Source organism: Geospiza fortis, unplaced genomic scaffold (assembly GCF_000277835.1).
Source record: "Geospiza fortis unplaced genomic scaffold, GeoFor_1.0 scaffold8, whole genome shotgun sequence".
In the NCBI taxonomy this organism is placed as follows: Eukaryota; Metazoa; Chordata; class Aves; order Passeriformes; family Thraupidae; genus Geospiza; species Geospiza fortis.
In genome coordinates, this window is record NW_005054414.1 from 2,233,068 (window position 1) to 2,257,797 (window position 24,730).

Genomic DNA, 24,730 nt, shown 5'->3' on the forward strand with positions numbered 1-24,730 from the left:
GGAGACAAAGCAGCAAGTGAGGCTTGAAAAGCTTATGCAGTTTTTCCCTGGTGGTAAAGTGGAGTTGAAGTACCAGGGTTATAAAAAAATAAGCTTCTGTGAGATATCCTTTTGTTGACCTGGAAGGTAACACACATCCTTACAGTGCTCATCAGAAAGTAGATGTAATGATCTGAAGCTCTTGAGGCAGTGCTTGCATCCACCTGCCAGCAACAAACCAGGAAGCTCTGAGCAGAGTGTATGTTGCTTAAACTTGCTCTCAAGTGTGTCATTTTGAAAGTGTGTCATTATATGGATCTTTGATATCATGGGAGATCTGTGTATGATCTTTCTTTCTTCCCCTAAGATTCATTTGTAAATCCAGGGCAATGACACCAAAAAAAAAAAAAAAAAATCATGTTTGTTCTTTCAGGTCTATACTCCATTTATTTTCCCTCAGAAATCTTTGGTCCCTGCTGTAAATCTGTCCAATACTCAATCTCTCTGATATAGGCAAAATCTTTTTGGAGGTTTTTTAAAGCCTTGCTGTGAAACACAAAGGCCCTAACATTAAAGCTGTAAGATTCTCAAGTCAGAAAAGGGGAAAAAAGTGTCCACATATGCAACCAACAGAAGAGGCACAGAAGGTTGCTATGTTTGTATTGTATTATGGAAGATGCCTCTGGCTTCTCAAAGTGAGGCATCATTTTGGGCAGAGGAACACTCGACAGAGAAAGGCACCAAGCACCCACTGCAATCACAGAAGGGCCTTGGCTGTAAAAGCCTCTGGTATCCCTAGCTGGGGCATTTTTTCCAAATATTTGCACAGAGAAGAACAGGCCTACTCCATTAGCCCAGGCAAGACATGTTTGTCACCGTGCCTAAGAACACTGAGTATCACCCGCTGTTAAAATCTCTGCTGGCCAGGCAAGTTTTGCACAGGGGTGTTTGGCAAAAACTCTGCCTCCACTTCTTCTCCAGCTACCTTGCTCTTTGGGGAAATCCCCCTCACCTCTTCCCTTCTGCACTGTCAAAATAAACCACTCAATAAAAACGTGGCAATTGTCTGACACAATGTAACTTTACCATGCTGGATATTGCTATTAGTGATGAATCCCTGAACAGTTGTTAGGATATGGGCAAGGAAATCAGCAGAGCTGCTCTGAGGCTGCCAGCCCATGGCACCCCAGGGGTTCCCAGCCTGGCAGTTCCTGCTGCAGGGAAGCCCCAGAGCAGGACACAGAGTGATGCCCTTCAGTGGCAGCTCAGCTCTGCTACACCTGAGAGTACCCAAGGCATGGCTGGGGGCCCATGGGTGGGAAGCCAGAGGAGCAAGAAGGAGCCTGGACCCATAGGATAGCACAAGAGCTTACTTAAAAAGAACCAAACCAACTCTAAACCATCTCCAGAAAAAAGAAAACAGAATGAAAGAAAGGACTGTAGTGGAGGTAGAAACTGAGTTCCACAAATAGGATACAAAGTCACATATCTGAAGCAAACTCCAGACTTCAGCCATTCCTGGAGCCCCCAGAAACAAGAGGCACACAGAGGACTGCCCAGCAAAGCCCACCAGCCCTTTCACGTGTTGGCACACCTGACATGAAGCTGGATCTGCCATCCCCTTAGGGTGACCTGTGGTTTCCTCTCAGGCTGCTGTGGGGACAAGTTCAGCTTGTCTGTCTCAACCGGGCAGAATCATAGAATAATTTAGGTTGGAAAAGACCTTCAAGATAGAGTCCAAGCACTAACCTAACAGTGCCATGTCCACCACTGCACCAAGTCTCTAAGTGCCACATCTACATGGTCTTTTAAGTACCTCCAGGGTATGATGACTCAACCACTTTCCAGGGCAGCCTGTTCCGGTGCTTGACAACCCTTTCCGTGAAGAAATTTTTCCTAACACCCAACCTAAACCTCCCCTGGTGCAACCTGAGAACTTTTGTTCTTGTCCTAGCACATGCTCCTTGGGAGAAAAGAAAGCCCAGTGAGAGCCTGGCCTGACTCATCCAGCAATCAGCAGAGCTCTGCATCGCTGGAATTTGCTGGGAATTTTTCAGGCTAGAATCAGCTGTGTGCTGCGGGCACGTAGCCAAATGGAAAATAAACCCATGCTCAGATGCCTCCAAACAGCCTCATCTTGATGAGATAACACAACAACCTCTCTGAGCTGGAATTTTATTTCAGATGCAGCTCTACAGAAATGAAGACATTGAGCTGCCTACAAGCACACAGAGAGCATGGTTGGTCTCAAACCTACTCTCACCTGCCCTATTTCTCCCCCTTTCCCCAGACTCCCAAAGGAAGTAATTTATTGATGACTGTTTCCAGAAATGCCAGAGAAGAGCAAGGGGATAAGTGTTAAACACACAAACAAGAATTTGTAGAGATGGAGCTTTATGTGAGACTGTAGTAGCTATAGCATTAAGGAAATAAAATGTCTTCAACTTCCAAAGTTTGTTTGCCAGATGGATCCCTAATTAAATCATTTGCACAGCAAATAAAACAATTGAAGGTTGCTAAATTTTTAGGTAACTGCTTATTCACATTCACACAGAAAGTTAATGAGATGTTTTGGCTAAAATGTTAAATGATACTTCTGTAAGGCTGTTCCAAAAATCTAAATTTACAGTTGATTGTTACAGTGCTGCAGGTGGCTCTAGTACCCTCTCATATTGTTTCATCATTATTTATTAATACTTTTTAATAAATCTATCAACAATAGAATTTAGCCAGTTTCTGTGTATCTCTGCCTCTACTCAGCTTTCATTCCCAGTGAGCAGAAACTTATTCTACAAGCAATCAATTGGAAACTACATTGAATAATCCTTTATTCTGTCAGAATAGAATGGCAGAAGACTTTAAAATCATATTTATAGAAATTTAACTTAATTAACTTTTGCCAGTCTTAGCTATGTTCTGGTGAAGAATTTTTTTTTTAAATGTAGGATAAGAAGTTTTTAAAAATGTATTTTAACAGGGATGCCTTTGCTTATGTTGTGATTTAATATCATAACTTGTTTGATATTAAAAAGTTAAAATCTTCAAGAGTTTCAACCATCAAATTAAAATTGATGGCTGAAAGCTCAATCAGCACTCGATAGCAAACTCATCCCTCTGCCCTACCAGTTTCACCCTAACAACCCTATTTGATGGGGCAGGTTTGAACAGGTTATAAAAGAAGGAAGTATTTAGCCTCAGAAAGTGGGATTTCTGAAATCACTACTGACACAACTTCAGGATGGTAGAGTCAAATTAAAATTTGTTAAACTTCAAGTCTGATCTTTAAACACAAAGAGTAATAATCAAAGTAAAACCTGGCACCTACCCACTTCAGCCAAAGTCTTGATACAGGACTCCACTGAGGCTTTCTGTGTTGGGTTTGGCCAGGTACAATTGTAAATTCTGAAAGCAGACTGCAGCAGCTGAATAAAAACAGGCTGGTGTGTCTGGAAACAAAAACAAGCACATGATTTTACCCTTAAGGATCTCCTCACAGCTGCCCTAGGGTTTGACACAACGTAAACCAAGGGGGTTTTAGCTTGTAGACTCATGTTATGGCTCCATTAAATTCTCTTTGATCTTTAGGTCTGGCAGGAGCAGAAATCAATGCTGCACCTCTAAAAAGGCCAAATCCTGCAATGTTTCCTTAGATTGCTACCAATATCAAGCAAACACAGTACACAGCATAAAGACAGAGGAGTTTTTCCCATTCTCAGGCGTGTGTCCCTTCTGTTACAGGACACAGCATCTCCCTCACACAAAGATTTTTCTACAAGGATATCCCCTCCAATGGATTCACAAGAGGCAGAACTAACTCTGACCACATTGAGCTGTCTACTGGCTGGAGATGCAAGTGACTAAAATGAAGAATTAAATGTTTTAAAGAGGGATTAATCTGGAAGTCAGTGGCGTGAAAGGGGACAGAGAAATTAAAAGAGGATGAAAAGAGACAGCATTCCTATGCAGGTAGCAGAAGGTATCTCATTCATGGTCTGAATAGCTGATTTGTCTGTCTCTTCTCCTTACCTGGAGGCTGGTGCTGTTGTCTGAAAATGGTGAATTGAAGAAGCCACTCACAATGCTCATGACAGGCTCAGTGACATATTTCTCCAGAGACGTGTCTGCGTGTTTACGATCCGTGGTTGTGTTACAAACCTGCAGGGAAGGAGGAGGAAACAATGAGATTTAGTTCTCCCCAATAAGCAAGCTTCATTATTTTGTATTTATTACAACGCATCTGATATTTCTTCTTAAAGTAAAAACAAAGGATTTTTATATAGTATCTATCAGAGAGAACTATGTTAGAGTTGAAATTGGATTTATTATAGCTTATTTTTCTTCTTGGAGGTCCACCCTTCTCTTCTGAACTAGTTCTTTCTGGCTGCCTGCCTTTTCTTTCCCACACCATGAAGAAAAGATCCCCCTAAATCAGCACACTGCATGCCACTTACACATTTAGACAGATTCAAGAAGAAAATGGACCTTTCCTCCCATTGCAGGGCTGGTTGGAAGATGCTTCAGAGACAGATGAGACATAAATAACTCAGGTTAGAAAGATTTCATACAACATTTAGCTTCTCTCAACAATTAATCACCACAACTGGGTGGAAAACGTGAAGCTCATTTGCAAGAAAAATGTTTAAGGAGGGAAGGAAGGGAGACAGCACACTCAATACCAACAGGCTTTAGGATGGTACTGGAAGAGAGGCAGCATTTCTTTGGGAAGCCACATGGGAAAAATACAGAAGCCAAGCTAAAACAATGAAAGAAGGGAATGGATGATACCAGGACAGCTCTGGAGCACAGAAGGATGATTGAATGGTGGGAGGAAGTGGGAAGATTTGTACAAAAGGTTCCTGAAGACTCCCTTTGGTACAACACTTAAAGTTTGTTGCTGTATAAAGATGTCACACTTAAAGAAAGGGAAAAATTACTGGTGTGGATTACATCCTTCAGTATTTCCTTTATTTCTCTTCAACACTTTTGAACATCTATACAGAGTCATGTTGACTTTGCATGTGTCAGTGTACACAGTACTGAAAGGAGTCTACAGAGAGCCAAAAAGTGAGAAAGGCAAGACTGAACGAATAAATAGTACAGACTGTAGTCATACTACCTCTTCAACAGCCTTTAAATAAGCAGCTGTAGTCATGTTTAACAAGAAATGAATGCAGAGTTGTTTTCTCTTCATCTATACAAGCCAGAGATGACTATGATGTTCTAGGGAATCTATGCAAAAGCAGAATTTATTTTGTATACAAAAATTCCAGGGATAGGAGTCATTGCCATCTGTGCATTTAATACATAACCCCAAACCTGCGTGGCACACACTTACCATTACATCTCTTCAGGGATGGGGAGTCCAGAGAAGCTGATTGAATTGCTTAAGGTCACAGGGAAAAGTTGGTGACAGAAGCAGAGAGATAAGCCACAGCACCTGAATCTCACACAGGGCAAAGATTCTCTCTAATTACACACTGCCACTGTCACTACAAGACAGCAATTTCACCAGGAATGTTTTAAGAAGCTCTACTGACATGACATCCAAAAGCACCTGTGTTCAGGGTATGCTAGAGCTCAGGGGAACACAGAAGCACCTTGGGTCTAGCACACAAACATTGTCATGTAGAGGCAGAGGAATAACCAAAGATAACTTCAGACCTAAACAAATGAGGCATCTTGAGGAGTTTGCTTGTCTACTTATCTAAAATGTGTCAGATAAATCAGCCATGCTTCCACAGAGTGCATTTTTTTATCACCCCAGGAAAGATTTTGGTCAGAGAAGCAACAGTGGCTAAAATGAAACAGCAAACTTATCAGCCCTTCTGTTTTGGGAAAAGTGTGACACCACCAACACCCGCAGTCCTTCTGAAGGTAAATGATTCAGTTAATAATCAAAACTTGTTGGTTTTTTGTTTTTTAAGAGATCATAGAACTAAAAATCTCTGGAAGTTCTTTTGCTTTTAATTCATCTGCATGCCAATTTTGGCTGGAACCAGTGGCTCTGAGCTCAGCACTTGCAGTCCCAATAGGAAGACAGGGAGCTGTGCAGTGCTAGCACAATGAATGCAGAAATCACCAAAACTAAATTCCAGAACACTTTTAAGCTTTCCCCTTCAGCTGCCTGAAAGGCAGAGCCATATGTGGGAATGCCCCTCTGCTCAAACACCGGTCTGAAAAATTCCCAGCACAGAAGGAATTTGGAAATCCTCTCATTTGTTCTTATCCCTCTGCCCTTTGGGGACTGACAGATCTTCCTCCGTGGAAGAAAAAAAACAAAAACCTGAAATGCATGAAATGGAGATGAGGATTGAGAAAGCAGTGTTTAAAAACCCCTTAAGAGGCTTTGGGACCAAAACTCACATGAATAATACTTCAAAAATTCTGCGGAGAAAGCCAGGATGACTTTACAGCTGTCAGATCCTCAGCTCTTGTCTTTAATCCTGCTCAGACTACAGCTGCTGACTTACACAAGCTGGGCCACACACAGGAAAGGGAAGCCTTTCCTTGAGCAGCACCCACTTTGCTCAGCTGTAAGGCTGTAAGTCACACCCAGCAGAAAGTAGGTTGGCAGAAGCTGTGGAAGCAGGGTGCCTTTGAAAGCACGACAGCTTTTGGCAAACCCAGTTTATACGGATCCGCCTCGTGGCTGCTTTGCAATGTATCATGTTGTTGAAAGGAAAATGACAGCTGTGGACTAAATATTTCCTTCCTCAATCCAGAAACAGATTTTAAAAATCAGTAACTTTTTTTTTTAATATATATATCTAAAACAGAAAGAATCCAACCTGAGGATAACACTCTCCATCTTTCACCTTGGTGCTCTCCAATAACAGGCTCAAAGCTCACAACCTCACCCACTGACAGGCATTTGTAGCAGCTAAAAGAAAAGCATTTCCCCTTCCCCCATGCAAAAGCATCCCTTTTAGCTCACTGGAACACAGAGGATCAAAGGGCTCTTTTTCTAAATGCTTTGAAAGCTACTGTAGCATCTTTCATGAGGCTGACAGCATTCTAACTGTCCTGATAGCTACAGAACGCTGATGTATTTATAACACTTGGGCTCTGTTGGGGCCCCAGAGCACCAAATCTGAACAAATACACTCCATAACCTGGAAAATACAGCTATCCATGGCTGAAGAGCAGGACAGGCCAGAGCACTTCTGACACACTCGCAGGAGAGGAGAATAAACCTGCATTTTGCCAACAGCACCCACGCACAAAATGCAGCACTTCTCCTCTTCACCTCTGAAGACCTGGGGTCTAATTTCTCTCAGGAGAGAGGTGTGTGAAAACAAGCTCAGTGGTCACCAGCATCAGGACAAGCCCCCAGCATTTAGCACAGAGCAGCTTGTCTCCAGGCTCATGAGAGGAAACCTGGACAGAGCCCTCTTTCTACTTGTCTGCTTCTAGCCCAGGGACACAGAAAATTGGCCATGTTCAAGGGCTAGGGAGGAGGGATAGTGTGTTTGGAAAGTCAGGGTCAGGACACGTCAGGAAAGGGCAACCCAGAAAGGGAATTAAAAAGAAGAAAATACTTCTTGAGATAAAACCAGTAAGGTTAAAAGTCAGAATGCTCCTCCAAGGATGTTTCTCATCTTAATTTTCAACCCAGGTCTTGTCCAGGAGGGCTTTCACTATGCAACACAACCACAGAGACAAAGCAGCAACAAAAGAGGGTTTGTAGAGGACTAATTACTGCTGAAAATGGCTCCCACCAAAAAAACGAGAGCACAAACATCCCTGCCTCAACCTGCTCCAACAGTAAAATAAAAAGGTTAAAAAAAATACACCAAAATAAAACCAAAACAAAAGACACACACACACACCAAAAAAAAAGGAAAGAAAAAAAACACAAAAGAAAAACTCCAACCATATAAACCATAGATAAGGTTTCTGTTTCACTGAAAAAAATGAACAGGTCCCAATAACTGTTGCACAGCGTAAGTCTTTGTACTCCTTCTTCTTTCAGTCAAAAATCATTGTATTTTCTCCTAATAGGTCTCACAGGAATTATTTTGTGGCACACTATTACTTTGGGATCATTGTCTGCTGCAAGACCGAACTGAGATTCTTTATCTTTTCTCTTCATTTCAATGAAATGAAGAATGCAAGGAGTGAGAACTTAAGTATTATAAAATGTAATGGACCATGGACTGGGAAAAACCCAAAATCCATGGTTCTACTTCTTGAGCAAAGAGAGCAACACCATTGTTTGTCATTAATATTGTAATTATTTATAATGGCAAGAAGCATTAACCTCCTAGAAAAGGATGTGTAGTGCAGGCTATAATCATTACATCACACTGGCTTCCCCTTATGGCTCTACTACTGTATTTAATCCCTGTGGAAGTCATAAGATTGTTCTTGTTTTCTGCCTTCAAAATCCCTGGGAATGAAGCTTAATTCAACTTGCAATTTAAATTTTTAATTCAAGAAGTACTGACACCATGAGGCTCAGTGAGGACCACAGGAAGGGCAGGCCTGTGGTAATGACTGTGCCCTGTCCCCTTGCAGCTGTAATTTATATTTGAATTAGTATTCTGAGGGACCACAGCTCTACACCTGCCTTTCACATCAGCAATGGGAATGCAGTGACAGGAGAATGAAAGACAAAAATAGAGACTAAAGAAGGAACATAAGCCAGAGAAGATTTTGATCCCTGATCCTCACTATAACAACAGAATAAAGGAAGAGATTACAGATGGAGGGTTTTTTAGTCACCACCATAATGACATTTAATGCACCTTCCCAAAAGATGTATACAGGCTCTCAACCATGTACACACCCCCAAGAAAGAAAGAAAGAAAAGAGAAAGGCACGGGTTCCAAGATGCCCTTTTAGAAAGAGAAGGCTACTAGTAATTAGCAGGTTAAATTATGATAAAATCATAGAAATGACTGTTTGTTAAACAAACAAACCAACTAACCACACTTATCCTATTGGCAACTTCGAATAAAAATACTTAACAAAATAAAAGTTCACAAAAAAACCCCGTTACTGCCAGTTCAGTTGTCACCCATGACCAATCTGTAATATTTAACACGTGGTGAAGCTTACCCTTGCCATATCAACAAGGAAGTTCTCAAAAAGTTTCCAGATATGGTTACTGGCATAGATTTCTTTCATTTCCACTTCAGTGTCCACGTAACAGTGGTTAACAAAATTAACATAAGCAATTTTCACCTGCAGGAACAGCAAAAACAAAATCACTCTGAAATGGAACAGTAAAAACAATTAATGCAATGTTTTCTATCTGCAAAAATACTGAATAATAAAGATGAACCTTCCAGTACTAACAAACATTCATAACCATAATAATGCACATGTTTGGTTCTGAAGATTTAGGGAGAAGCTGGGCAACACATGCCTTAATGTGTTTACTGAAAGACCACAGGAAGAAAAATGGAAAGGTTTTGCAAACATCCTTATTCTAATGACAAAACCCCCACAAGACAAACCAGTAATGATTCTGGTATTTAACTGATATTAAGACTAGCAAGGCCTGGCTCCAAAGCCAGAGGTTGTCAGAATGCAGGACACTCTGCACTTGCCAGTTGACTATGGTAGGTTGAAGCCTTATGACAGGCTTGCCAAATATAAAATAAAAAGTCTTTGGCAGAGCTGGGACTGAACTCCCTGTATTTCCACAATCCTAATGCAGCACTTGCATCTGGGATCTAAATGGCAGAGAAAGGTTGTGGTGCACTGGGACTGCAGCAATGGCAGCACAAGACTTAGGAGGAGGACATGCCAGGACTCCTCTCTGGCATGACAAGTCTGCATGTGCACAGCATAAAAATGGATGCTCAGTGCCCAAAAATGTATATAGATTAAATATAAACATATGCAAATGCACTGAAAATTTCTTAGCACGGTCAAGGGAGATGAGATAGTTCCATATGTTTAATGCAGTAAAGACAAATCTCAGATCAGACCTTCAGGTTTCTTTTGTTTGGGATTTTTTTTCTAATTAGCATCTGTTGAAATTAATATTAAGGGGAACTTTTGGGCAAAGCAAACATATTTCTTTTTAGCAATAAGATCATTTGATCACAAGGGCAATTTTCATGGCACAGAGGGAGTTTTAACTCCTGCAAGCCCTAGTTCTGTTGCTTGAGCCCCATTTTCCCACCAGATAATATCACAGTCCTACTTTAGCAGGACACATACAGAATTGTGCCTTCATCTGCAGTGAATAAAAATATTCGCCGGACTGCAATTGAGTTTAATAAAATGAGACTTCACCCAAATTCCCACTGACTTCAGCATGGACAGAATTTTATCTATCATTTCCAAGAAATTCAGGCAATGGCAAAACATTGGCTTAACACAACATTCAGCTGGGTCTTCACAGTTTCAGTCAGAGGTTACGAGTGCATTAAACTCTGGCAAGTGGCTGGACAAACCCAAAAGAAGGTGTCTGAAAAGCTGACAAACAATGCATTAAGGACAAGGAATGTTCTGTGGAATAAATACTGTCTATCCTTTCTCACTTATTCACCTTAAGAAGCACCACCCATTCCCAGCCCATTCCCTGTGCAAATATTCAACTTGTCAGTGCATGATAACAACAAAACATTGTCTGCTTCCTAAAAATGCTAAGTCTGCTTGCTCCTGCCATGAGGGATCTTACCTCAGGAATGCAGTCATCATGGGTCACTACCCTGACAATATCATCCAGGGGCAGCAGTGAATTGCACTTGATCTCTGTGTACACATTCTTGCCCTCGGTGCAGGCGGCCAGCAGCTCCACCAGAGTGATGTGATAGGCCAAGGGGCCGCTCTCGTCAGCTCGGTCTCGCTCTGAACACATCATCTGGAGCAGCACTGGGAAGGATGCTCTGTCATTGTAGAATATCAGCACATCTTCACCGCCATTTATCAGCTGAGAAAGAGAGCACAAGCTTCTGAGCACCCTGCACTGCAATCATTTTGGACTCAATGATTTTAAAGGTCTTTTCCAATCTAAATGATTCTATGATTTTCTTAATTTCTTATTTTATCTCTAAGTAGGCAAAGATTCTCTAGCGAAAACACAAACAACAAAATAAAATTTACTCTGATGCAGTTTGCCAAATGAACATGTCAAAACAATATCCAAGGCAAACTTCTGCTCTTATCAACATAAGTGCAAACCTGGAATAACTCGCCAAGGAATGCACTAATGCAAGGTGAATTTGATGTTTGACTTCTGTGTCGCTCTGTCTTTACCTAAGACAGCATGCCATCCTTATTATTCCTACCATGTCAATGTTTGTGTGAAGTTAATTAATTATCCTCACCTCCTGCTAGGAGGCCAGGATGCATTATTATCCCTGTTTCATAGATGAGCACTTGAAGTGCAGTGAGATTAAATCTTCCACGCTGCCTCACACAAAAAGCCTGTGGCTCACCTGGAATTGAACCCAACTTTTCCCCACCCTTGCTCAGTATTGGAAGCAAAGGGAGATTCTTCCCACCCTGTGCAAATTTGGCAGGCGGGTCATGACTTTGTCAGTGTCATGTCAGTACTTTCATTTAGCAGAAAACACATACACATGTGATAAATGTTTGATTCTACTACAAGTGCACTGCTCATCTCAGGAGGATCCAGAGCGGCACTGAATGCAGGCAGCCCCATCTCAGCACATCTCACTGAAGAGCTTTGCTCTAACCCTGTTTGGAATCCTGTCTCCATCACTGTCCTTTGAAGCACAATCCACTCTCAGCGTGGGTGAAATAAGCTCCCACATACCCCTCCTAGTACAGAACACACCCTGGCTGCTCAAAAATCACACTTTTTTTGTGAGTTAGGCACTTGACCTATTCCAGTCCACGTGTGACATGAAATCCCAGCTTATTCAATTCAAGGGTAGTCATAAAGGTTGCTGGAGCTGCTGAGAAATGGAAAAGCAGCAAGAACAGGAATTAAAATTAGTCTCCCAGAATGAAAAGTCAAGAAACATTTTATTACACTTTCCAGGGCTTCAACACTTCAAATTTTGAATTCACAGCATTTCTGTTTGTGCTTTCCCTGTTTCTTGCTTATTTTTACTTTGACATTTGGTGGAGTGAATTGTGAATACAGTCTCTCCTGCAATTCCTATTTCTCATTTATCTTTGTGTTTCTACAGTACTTCTATACCCACAATTTTTCAGACATTTTCTAGACAATCCATAGTACAAAAAAAAATAATTTAAAGGGATGAGAGCTAAGGACAAGACAACCCAGCAACATTTTCTGCTATTCAAGTATATTTTCAGCAAGTTTAGAATTGTATGGTAATATAATGAAGGCTGTCCAGTATTGGAGCAGCTGTTGATACCGTGCAAAATATTACTCCAGAATACTACAGGTAATAGAAAACTCTGCTGCCACATTGATCTGGCCCAAAGTAAATTCTGTTGTTTTCTCTTCTGTAATAGTGTTTGCACTGACAGGCAGGGTTCTTCCAGGAACCTCAAAGTCTGCCTGTAATGAGAAAAAGTGCCCTAAGGAACCTTTCACGTTGGTAAACATCATTGCAGACAGGGAAACCAAGGAGATGAGAACAAGGGATCAGCCAGATTGGGGATGTCCAATGGATTTTATGACAGTATTTTCTTGCCATGGTGCTCCTTCATCTGCATGCACTTTCTAGAATATGTAAATATGAGGATTATCCCTCACTGCAGTAAATGGAAATAAGCTACAATGTGCTTCCTCTGGGTGAAAGAAAACACAGGAGGAGCTGAGGCAAGCTGTACAGTCATATTCTATCTTGTCTTGTGGTAAATTGTTTATGTGCCCCATCTGGAGGCACAGGAAAAGCTACAGCACTTGTTTAAGGTCACAAAGAACATCTCAGTTGTCTACAGAGAAACTGTCCCAACTCAGTGGCAAGTTCCAATCATTTGTTCCCTTTAGAGTAGATTGCCACTCAAGCGCCATTCAAGTGTCACAATTAGCATCCTTTTCTAAGAAATCATAATTACTTACCTGTAATTTCCTACTTTTTGAAAAACTATTTCATCAAAACAGGGTTGCTCCCTCCCCCCAGGAAATTCCTGCAGGACTCATGATGTGAATGCTGTATCCAAGTTCATTTCTACTTTTGTCATGGAGTTAGCTTGGAAATGTAATATGACAGTTTATCTTTGTGCTGCTACAGGTCAATAGCAAAATATATTGAAATTGAGAAAATTCTGAAATTTTTGTTTGATGATTAAAAAAACCTCTACAAGAGCCTTCAGTGGAAGCGAAAAATCTAAAACCACAAAGGCACAAGAAGCGTTTGAATTATGTAAATCAAAGGCTTGTAATTGATATTGCATGTTAAAATACTTCAGTCAAATTGAAAAGGTTGAGGTGAATTTCATTAAAGGTTATCCATGTAGGCAGGAGTTTTATTTTCTTAATTAGAAGTTTTTCCTCTTGTTGCTGTGGAATAAAATTTCAGTGGGATTTCGTTTTGTTCATACCAAAAAAAAAAATAAAACTTATCTCTGATTTCTTTGTGAAGACACCTTGTAAAAAACAAACCAAGGAACTGTTAACATAATTACAGTTAAATGCACAAGTGTCTGCAAGTTGAAGACTTCATTTATCATGCTCACAATATATCAAATCCTAATTGCAGAGAAAGTCTATTACGTATTTTCCTAGGAAATTTATTGGCATAAAGATTTTTCCACAAACCACTAGGTTGAATTTACTGGATCCAGCTAGTTAAAGCTAAAGCAGCTCTACTGACCCTCACAGAAATGCTCTGAAATAAAACAAAACAAAAAAAAAAAAGGCAGAAACTAGGATTTAGAATTGCTACCTGTTTAAAAAAAAGGTCTACAACACTATTTAGACAAATCCATAGAGGTAAGAGCCTCTTGTATGGTAAACCCATGCCACAAGAGTGGGTAAAAGTGATCCTAAATTACATTACAGGAAAATGAAGGTTTATGTAACTCTCAGATTTCCATGCTAAATCATCTACAAATAGACATCTCTGTATCACCATGCTAACACTCATGTTTTCTTTCTAGTAGTTATACAGATGGCCTTACAAAATTAGATCAAACTCCCGAAAACGTCTGCTAAAATATTCATTATTTGGGACGCCGCTTAAAATTCTAAAGCGAGGATGCCATTATATCTCATTGGTATCAAGAGCAGGAAAAACAACCTCAAAATATTCAAGTGATTAACATGTGAAGCCTTTGCTTACCTCTGTCATTACCATGTCCTGGCACTTTTTCACGTATTTGCCATCTGCTTTCACGATGGTCTGCAGGAATCGCAGGTACTCCACGTGCCGGCCGTGGGTCTCGATGCAGTGCACAAAGTGCTGCACCACCCTCTCGCTGATCTCGTTGCACAGGAGGTAATTATTCATGAAGATGTGCCTCATGGTCTCAGCTTCCAGGAGCTGAACAGATCAAAAACAGCCTCATGAGCACGGCAGATCTGCTTGGAGATGAGAGAGGCACGGGATTCTCGAGTAGAGGAAGGCTCACTGCTAAAGGGAAACTGGAGAAACCCTTTTCAGTGATATCAGGGTCCAGCTTTCAGTTTTGAGGGGATTTCCCCACACTTCCCTATGAGTACAAACAATCCTAAAATGGGCATAAACCAAACCTGTGTCCATGTGGAAGGTGAACACACTCATGCACACTACACTGCTAGAGCACTCTGCAGGGGCTTTGGAATATGAGACACCTGAGACCACCCTGGCCCCACCCACCATCAAACTTTGCAATGAGCCCACCAGATGAGATGAAGGGCTGCTCTGGCTCTCTCTGGGGCCACAGAGGAGGCATTCCCAGCAGGCAAATCCCTGCCCAAGCAGCCTGATGGTCTCAAAGAGAATGTCTCTTTCCACACTAACTCCGAAAGAAGCCTAGGGCTGTGTATCCATGAGCAGCATGGAACAAGAGGAACAGATCTGGAGCAAGAAGGGATTCTGCTGAGGACACAGCACCCAGACTTTGTGCATTCTTGGGGCTTTTGTTCTAGGTTGGTCCCTTGCACTAAAGGCTCCTGAGGGTCAGGTGTGCTCCTAAAGTATACGTGTCTGTTTAGTGTCATCTGATAGGAATCCATGTGAAGTTTGCTCCACAGTGTGCACAAAACCACAATAACTGGGATGGATGATCAGGAAATCAGCTTCAAAAGAACAGAAATACAAGTGCAAGCTGGCTCCACACGTTGCACCCAAGTTAAGTGTCAGCATTGGATGTGATGGAATCCAGGCTCTGGTTCCCACTGGGGTCAGCTCAGAGCGGCTCACTAATGTCACAAAAGAGCATAAATAAAAACCAATGGAACAAATGTTCCTAAAGTGCACAGGCCAGGGTCTGCAACCCTCATACTCACAATTCCTTCTAATAAAAGCATGTTTTGCTAAGTAGATCCACTGAGCAAGTGTCATTCTATATGAATATGTCTGTAACACACACAAATATATACAAAGGGACTGTAATAAAAAAGTGTATTGCAAAGACAATGATTTAATAGAAGGTCAGACTTTAGATTAGTTGAATCAAATGGGAGTATCATCAACAAGAATATATGAGTCTGATTCTGTTGTTATACAAGGTTTATGACAGCAGTCACAGATCTTCCACCTTGACTTTACAGTCCATCAGTGAGTGAGTCAGGATATAAATAAAATCAGAGTCAAGTTCAAGACAAGGATGTGACACATATTCATAGATCCTTCCAGTAAACCCCTCAGGTTTCCTTGGCTTTTGTTTTCCACTTTTAAAATGGCAAGATTAAAGCAAATGGCATAAAAAGCAACACGAAGGGAAATGAGAGAGGAGAGGGGAGGGGAGGCATAATTTAGTGAAATTATTTATTTAGCACTGGGATGTTTCAGCAAACCCAAATTTAATTCCAATTATCATATTCTATTTCAAATTAAATACTTACCCCTGGAGTTAAGAACAAGTTGAGATTTTTGTGGAGGAGAACTTGATTCTGAGGATTTCCTCGGCAGAAATTCTGAAGAAAAGTGTGGGCTAGATTCATAACTTCATTCATCTTTTCATCACTCTGCCGGAAGTAAGGACAAACAAAATCAGCTGGTTATACCTAAACATACTTGTTAAAACTACACAACATCAATTCATCCAGGAATAAAAAAATTCTCCTGAGTCTTTATAGGGCAGGAATTCTCCCTCTGGCAAAAGTAACTAAAGCAGCTTCATTCAGAGTCCATTAGCAGCTGTACCTTACTCTGAATCAAACCATAGGGAATCATAGGTAGGAGCATAAAATCAAAGTAATATTTCTTCTTGTGTGGCTATAATTTCCTAGTTTTAAAAAGTGCTAATGTGCTTGATTTAAAAAAAAGGAAAACAAACCAAAAATGTCGCTCTGCATTAGTTTTAAGTATTGGCAAACATTTGGTTTTTCTATAGCTACATACAGAAACAGATGTATGTGTGCATGTGTTCATACACATACTCCTACACAAATATATCTCTAGTTTCATCCTCATTTTATATTCCTTTCATGTAGTATCCTAAGTATGATTTGATGAACCACCAGTATGGACAAGCACTGTTTTACTGACAGCTGAACCAGTGTCTGTAATATAACATGCAGGAAAACACAGCCCAGCAAAGGTTTTACCTCCTCTCAGTGATTCCTAGAAGATCTAGAAAGATGTGCTCTTTCAAAGCCTATCTAGTTCATTAATTTGTATGCTTAATTCCACCAAATCAGTATCAAATAACAGTATCTTGTGAAAAAAAAATGGCACATGGAATTAGGTTAGAGATGTCCACCATAAAAGGAAGTTATTTGAGATTTGATCTATGAAAGCTTTTGGTCCTAAGGTTTGCCTGCTCCAGGAATGGGTACAGGAATGACACCACTGTGATATCTAGGTACCCAGGGCAGTAAATGTGAAATTTTAAATAAAACTGTGCAGGCAGCTGTATTTAAACTGAGTCCAAACTCACTATTCTGAAGGTAGAAAATGACATCATCATTTCATGTTTGTACCACAGCTGACAATTCAGATTTTAAAAAATATTTCCATTGATTCTTGGGCCTGTTGTGGCCTTTCCCTTTCTTGAGTTTGTGTTCTCTACCACTAAAATTAGGAAAATAACCTTTTCATAGGGGATCTGCAGAAGGTCCAAGACCACCAAGTGGGCGCCCATATTTTTCAGTAAACGCTGCTGTTGATTCCGACATTTTTTATTCTGAACGCAAAGTTTGCTGAGTCGAATCAAAATCTATAAGTTAAAAAACAACAAACCAAACAAATAAATAAGCATGAAACCAAGAAAAGAAACCAGTCATGTCCCACAAAACCAAAGACACTTTTATTTCAAAATAATGACTAAATCTACTATTCAAACAGGTATATCAAGCAAGTTTCTTGGCAGATATACTAACCTTTTTAACAATATTGTAGTTATTGCTTTTAATGCTGTCTATCTGGGGTTTTTTGGTCCCATCCTGTATTGGGCTCAAAATGTTTGATTCCTGTAATAAAGAACACATGACAAGTGGAAATTTATTGCAATTTCCTCAACATGAATTAATTGTATTTAATAGCAGCAAGTAACAAAGTATTACAGCAGCTCATAAGGGATTGATATAACACAGATAATAAAGAAAGACTCATTTATTCTTTATCCAGTGAGTGACAAGATTTACATTCAAGCCCTTCCTTTGATTCAAATTTCCAATGTAATTTGAGGCAATTACTCTATGTCTTCATGCTTCTGATCATTCTGGAGGAGTATGTCCCTAAATCAGAGACTATGCACACCAAGGAATTTAAAATACTGCAAGGAGATGTACCAAAAGTGTATTTCAGTAGTGACCAAACGTTCCAAAAATCTGTATTTACAGCTGGAAAGATTACAAAATCTGTGTATGTGAACACCAGAAAGTCTGGAGAAAGAGCTTAAAACAACCTCTGCCGTTAAGCAGGTTGGAGTTCTTAACAGGAACAAGCAGCATGTGGAAATCAGAGATGTTCCTCCCACAAAGAGGATGTATCTTTGGATGATGCAGGCGAAAGATTTAAAAACAAATAGGAACCATATGTTAAACTGCACCTTCAAGTCATGATGCTGTATGCTCTGGGCCCTGGCTCCTGGAAAGCCCCAGCTGGGTATGATAAATAAGAGAAATCAAGGAACTGCCAACACCCACGCACCTTCCCATACATATCTCTCAACCAAAACATGGGAGAACATGTACACAAATACTGCCACTAAGAATACTGGCAGTGTTGGGGGTTTTTCTGCTGTCAGCTGTGGTAAGCCTTTCTTAACAGGAAATAAAAATAAATTGAAATATTGGACTTCAGATGCTGATGCTATAAAGCATGAAGAAAAAAATCTAGCAGATCTTGAGACTGACTCACAGAATGACCACAAGGATGTAAACCAGTATAACAGCATTAAAAAAAAAAATAAGAAACAGGTGCACTTCTGAGTTTCATTGTGTCCTCAAAGTTCCTACTGTTTTAGAAAAGAGAAATGCACTAAAACAAATATATGCATGCCAAGCTGAATGTTTATATGTCCTGAAACCTCTCTCTGAATTTTCTTAGCTGATGGTGAAGTTCAGGAGTTCTATAAATCCCATCTGGTGCTAATTTCCAGTGAGGTAAGAACAGCTGCACCACTTGGCCATGGAAGCTGTTTATAAGAGTGTCAGCACTGCTGTTCAGTGCTGATCTATGTAACAACAGTGTATTTTATTTGGTTAGGTTTGTTAGTATGCAGGCTGCCATCTCTCTAGCTGTTTGAATCAATACTTTGGGAGATGTTTCAGGCTTTTTGCTATAATTAACTACCCTCCTCCATTCTGGGATTGTGGGTTAACCAAGATTAATTTACCTGTTAGTTATATCAGCATTCTTCCTTCATCAAAGTAGTTTTATAATCCATGTGACCTGTATGTCTTATCTGGAAGTACTGATCAGCATTAAACTGCTGAATCTATCCTTTCTCCTTACAAAATAAACAATTGTTTATTGAACCCATAAGAATATGCCAGGGATGTAGTTACCAAGAGATAATCACACCACTGGGATACCAAAGACACTCAGTTGCAGATCTGCCCTCATTAAGCCCCATGACAGACATTCCCTGTCACACTTTTCCGCAGGGGACAGGCAGGCATAGAGATCTCAGGGAGAAAGGTTCTCACCTGAGTACCCCACCTTAAGGAAATTGTATTTTCTGGAAGAGACTACTCCCTCTACCCATAAAATTCCCAGAATAACACTGCATCAGTCGTAGATCCTTTCTTGCTAGCTGCCAGTGGAGACTCAGATTCCAGCATTCAGTCTGGGCAGTCTCCCTTATCCCAGCAGTACAAGGCACGTGTCAGTGTCCCCATGGCACAGCTCTGCCCTCCACAGGCTCCACCAGGGGAATGAGGGACACACACAGAATTCTCAGTTCACAACCTCATCCTTTATGTGATGTTTGTTCAAACATTCCCAGAGCCAAAGCAAGGTGTCACAGACCAGGAAAGAAAGGAAGTAAGGGAACACTAGGTGCTTACAGGTGCTGAGTTTAGACCACTTGAAACCTCACTGAACTTTCTCAGCAGATGGAAAAGATGAGGAACTCCATAATGCCACTGCACTCTATTCCAGCTTCACCTTAAAGTCCTTTCACTGAGCCTGTTTCTCTTCCTCAGAGCTGCATTTCTGGTGCCACACCACCAAACATCCTCCAGGGACAAGACAGTAAAAATCACACTTTCCATGGTCTGTGGTATCTACACAGACCCAGAACACCCTTCCTAGAGAGAACCAAGTGAACAGGCTTTATCTCATTTCCTCTTTTCAAGCAGGGCTCTTATATGAGCTCATTTTCAGCATTTCTTCCTAACCCTACTGGTGTCTCATTTATGTCTGACATAACTCCAAGCACTCTATCCAACTCTGATCTCCAGTCCCTATCCAGACAGTCCTGCATGGATGTAAGATTTGCCATTTTTCATGTGGAGAAATCTGGGTACTTTTATAAAAGCAAGGCCTTTTTTCTACAAATCCTATTTCTGGAGTCATATGGCTTTAAAAAATAAGAAAAAAAGGCTCACAGGTTATGATGGTAAGGTGAAAAACAATCCTAGGAAGACTCAGGCATAAAAAAATTTGATATTTTTACTCTTATGTACACCTTTCAACAGGCTTCATGTGACAACAGAAACTTGGGTTTAACAGAACAGTGTTCTGGAAAGTGATTTAAGTCCTTGTGCACACTTTAATGTTGTTCGGGAAAAATTCAATACAGGCAAATGAGGCATATTCCCTAAAGACCCAGAGGTTCATCCAGCTCTGAATACCCAGTATCCATTCCAAGGAAGCATGGATCTCATGGGATTTTTGTCTGCTTAAAGCTAGCCACCTGCTTCACACATTGCAGATTATGCCCAACATCACACCTCCTACATCTGATTTAAGACCTCAAAGAGAGTACTGACTACCTGATGTTACTTTTTTTTGCCAGGTAAAAACACCTCTTCACTGTTAAAGAAGAATTTAACAGGGGAAAAAAAAAGATGGACAAGATTCTGAGCTATTGTAACCTGGCACAGCTCTCAGGGAATTACCAGCAGATGACCTAACCAGCAGATTACATATTACTGCTCTGATACAATAATCTCTTTGATCTGCCAGAGATAATATTGTGCATCTACTGAAGCACTGCTAATCCATACAGACCCACAGGTGCCTCATGGGAAAAAAACATTCAAAATATCCCATTGAGAGGTGCCTCTGTTTCAAACACATTGTTTTGCCCCCTTTTCCTGGAGTTTCCTTGCTATCAAGGCTACCCAAAGGAATAAATTACACTTTTAAAATGTAGTATAGCTAAAAAACTTTGTAATCCTGACACAATTCTATTTTCTGTTTCCCCATTACCTTTGCAATTCATTAAATACATAAAGGAACATTTTCTTTTCTACTAGAGATGTGCTTGAGGAAAGAAAGAAGGAAATATCACATAAGCTTCAACTCCAGATTCCTCCCTAATTTTGACACCACTAAAGATGTGGTATCAGAACATCAGCTAAGACAGACCAGTTGCAAGAATTTGGGATTCTTCCTTGAGGTGTTGGATTTGCCACTGCATGAAGTCACCAAAAATCTGCTTCCCCATCTAAAAGGCCACATGTGTGCACAGATATTTGCAAACATCCTCTCTCTTCTCCATGGCTTCAGCTTTTTTTCCTAATGTGTGGCCTCTACAGCTGTACTTGGCTTTCTATTTCCATGGCCTCCATAACCTCTACTTGGCTTTCTATTTCCCTGGGAGCTTCCTTACCCATCTTTCTTGGCACCAGGAAAGAGAACAAGGAAAATGCTGCATCAGAAATCACAGCTCTTCATCTCTCCCCACCTCCTCTGATGAAAAGGGAAAAGTGGGAATAAATATTGGTGGAAAAGCCTGCTCTATCTACTCTTATGGCACAAACCTCAATCACAGCAACACTTTGTGTTTTCTTAAAAGCTCATGCTGGAGATAGATGATTAAATGGTGACCTCAGTTTGCACTGAAAAACAAAATTTAAAAAATCCCAATGATGAAATCTTTAAAAAAAGAGGTCTTCACAGTCCTAGATTCAAGTTCTACATCTAATCAGAGTATATCCTGAGAAAATGGTATGACAAGGGCCAAAGAAACTAAAACATTAGATCACCTACAAAATCTCAACATTCTTAGGTCAGTCTTGTGTGGTGAAGAGTGGAATTACTTGTGATGTTTGCAAACATGGGTTTGACTGTGCTCCTCTCCCTTAGCTGGAGGACACTGTCTACTCCTCTGTTCTTCCAGCAAGTCAACCCAACTGCCAGCACACAATTCCCAGATTATTTTCAGGGTGCTGCTGTACACTGTGGCTTGCACCCAGAAAGGAAGGCAGCTCTGTGACCTAAGAATGCAGTTCCTGAAAGCATTAGGAGAGAATATTGAATACATTGATAAGAGAAGTGTTATTTCCTTTTCTGTCAGTTCCTAAAGCTCAACCAGAATACTTCACATTCTCACTTTGCCACTTTGCTTAACCAGACCACAATTTTGCAGTTGTTCATGAAACTACCTATCAGTATTGAAACAATTCTGGCAGCAAAGGCTTTAAACCCACCTCCATTGGCTCTTCTCCCCCCTTGGTTTGACTGTCGCCCACCTCTCCACTCTCATAATTGCTGCTCTTCTCAACCCACAATTCAGACTTTTCTACAGTCAGACGTAGCTGGTCAAGATCAGCCTTGATTTGCTTGTAGTTATCCACATCTTGATTGGACACCAGCAACTGAACCTGGAAATGGAGAAAATTGTGAAGCTGTTAGAGCAGTAGCACCAGCACTTATGGCTGAGTAATTTGCTTGACAGTTCCCATTCTAAGCCTCTTTCAAGGTGCCTTGTGCAACCTTCCCTGTGCAATTCAAACATGGCACATGCAGGCTTTTAGTCCCCATTTATCAAAACCCTTTAGCAGAGCCAGAGGCTGTAGTTGCCCAAAATAGGATAGTTAAAACATTGACAACATCCTCTCACCTTCTTGAATACACTGCAAAACATTTTCTGCACAGGCAGATTTACAGGCTCTTGAGTTCTGTGCAGAGTGAGCTCTGATGCACTGATCATGATCCTCATGGCATTATAAAATACAGTTACACACTATTAAAGCAATAGTTAGAAATACCTACTGCTTCAGCACTGTACTTCAGAAGGAAAAAAAAAGGATGGTATGACAAAGGATCAGGGCATCCAAAGAAAAGTCAGAATGGCCAGCAATTTTAATGATCTCCTACACCACCATAATCAAATATTGAAAAATAATAGACTTTCACACTGGTAGGCCAGCTTAGAAAAACTTCTCTGAATATAGCTGACAAACAGACTTTCAGGTTCATGGAATTTCTCACCATCTAAGTGGTTGCCACTTATTAAGATTAATCTCATTTTTCCTTTTCCTGTACTGCTCAAATTATCTGGATTTTTCACTGCTATCTGTAGTTCTTGATTTAGCATGACCTACGCATTTTCTTTCTTTGTAATGCTCTCTGTTCTCCCAAGATTATTAATGAAGATAATATGCCAAAAAACTATCAGCAATTTTTTGCAGTAAATTAATAAACACACTTAAGAAATCATACTCATGTAAAAGATTAGGGTCACTGACAACACTGATGTTTTTTTTAAAACCACATTACATCCTGGCAAATATTCACTATTTTGTAATATAAAGTTTTTGTCATAATAATCTCTCTTGGCTTGGCAAAACCTTGCTATTTTACAGAATTTATGAATGCTGCTCAATTGCAGGCATTCTTATTCCACGTGCTCTACAGTCTTTTTTGTTTATTTCTCCATTAGCCTTTTCTATCTTTCACAAAAACACATTAAGCAACTCAGTCGTTGCTTACCTGGGAATAACAGCTATTTATGCAACTAACCAGCACAGCCTAGCTTTAAATACCTGGTGGGAGGCCATTATGCTGCACAACAAAAACATTAAACAAAAGCTTTTCAGGTCTTTATCATTCATCTGTTTGCACAGGAGAGGAACCTCCCTACCTTACATAAGGATGAGACAACACGCTACCCAGCTCCTGCAATAAGCATCAGATGTTCTTATCAACATATGTTATAAAGGGTTATGTAACAGAGGCATCTCTGTCCTGCAGCCCCATGACATCAGATCTCCCTGTCCTAATCCACAGACACAGGGAGCCTGCACATGCACTGCTACCAGAGGGACAGAATAAAAGCTGAAAACAGGCTTGGCTCTGTCCCTGCCTTCCTGCTATTTGGGCATGGCTGTATCAGGCAGGGGAGCCCCGTGCAAAGACACCTGAATTGGAATTAGAAGCACCAGGTGAATAACAAAATAACAATGCCCAGCCTAAGTGGCCCTGAAGACAAAGAAGTCTCACTGCTGACACAGGGACGCTGCTTGCCAAACATAAGGCACTGGCTCTGTCCCTGAGGGATCCCTGTGAGAGGCTCACCAGGGATCTACGCTTTCCCTAATGGATGCAGCGCCAGAAATAACAATTTCTGGGGGGCACAGAACTATAACATATACCAGCATATATGGCTAAAGAAGTCTGCTGATACCTGACCTCTGAGGAAGTAACACTGCCATGCAACAACCAGCAATTTAAGTAGCAGAGCAGCCTTTGGCAAGGCTCCCTGCATTCAGTTTCCTGGGATAACACTCAGCCCACCCATACCTGTTTGAATGCTTGCAGAACTTCTGCTCTCTGGCTGAAGTGCTTGAAGAGCAGGTGCAGAGCCCCTGAGAGCAACGGAGGGTAGTCGTGCATGATCAGGTGAATGAGGACCCGTAAAAAAGTTCTGCCCCCTTCATCATCAAGCTGAACTGCATTCTTCTCCTTTCTGCAACAGAAATGGGGAGAAAGGATCAAATAAAGTAAAGTAAATAAGAAAAAATAAAAGCTCTTGAGATAAATATGCCTCTATACATAATCTTCACTCAACACAGCTCTTAAAATCAAATTAAATATGCTGCAGGAAGGAAATTATAAATATGACTTAAACATATTTTACAAGAACTTCTCTCCTACAGTTATTGCAGCAATCTTATAGCATAATGGACACCATGGAGCAGAAGTAACTATCTATGAAATGTGTCAAACATTGTGATTAAAATCTATATTGCAAAAGCATTCATTTATGTCATGGATAAGTTGAGCCAGATTGATCCCTATTGCAAATTAAATGAAGTAAACTGCATTTCCTCAGAGATTAATTTGACCCTTTAATTTTCACTCTT

The 24,730-nt window shown here is 40.6% G+C and overlaps 1 protein-coding gene across 1 annotated transcript in view; it reads right to left on the reverse strand.

Annotated features, from left to right (window-relative positions):
* ITPR2 (inositol 1,4,5-trisphosphate receptor type 2) overlaps window positions 1-24,730 on the reverse strand; it is a 242,890-nt gene that overhangs the window by 122,595 nt on the left and 95,565 nt on the right. The window contains exons 24-33 of the mRNA XM_031061432.1: window positions 24,168-24,333; window positions 22,073-22,246; window positions 17,348-17,437; window positions 17,059-17,184; window positions 15,869-15,991; window positions 14,163-14,363; window positions 10,616-10,867; window positions 9,040-9,165; window positions 4,006-4,134; window positions 3,305-3,425 (exon numbers count right to left, since the gene is read on the reverse strand). Coding sequence (XP_030917292.1) covers window positions 3,305-3,425; window positions 4,006-4,134; window positions 9,040-9,165; window positions 10,616-10,867; window positions 14,163-14,363; window positions 15,869-15,991; window positions 17,059-17,184; window positions 17,348-17,437; window positions 22,073-22,246; window positions 24,168-24,333 — 1,508 coding nt within the window. The remainder of the gene's footprint in view (window positions 1-3,304; window positions 3,426-4,005; window positions 4,135-9,039; window positions 9,166-10,615; window positions 10,868-14,162; window positions 14,364-15,868; window positions 15,992-17,058; window positions 17,185-17,347; window positions 17,438-22,072; window positions 22,247-24,167; window positions 24,334-24,730) is intronic.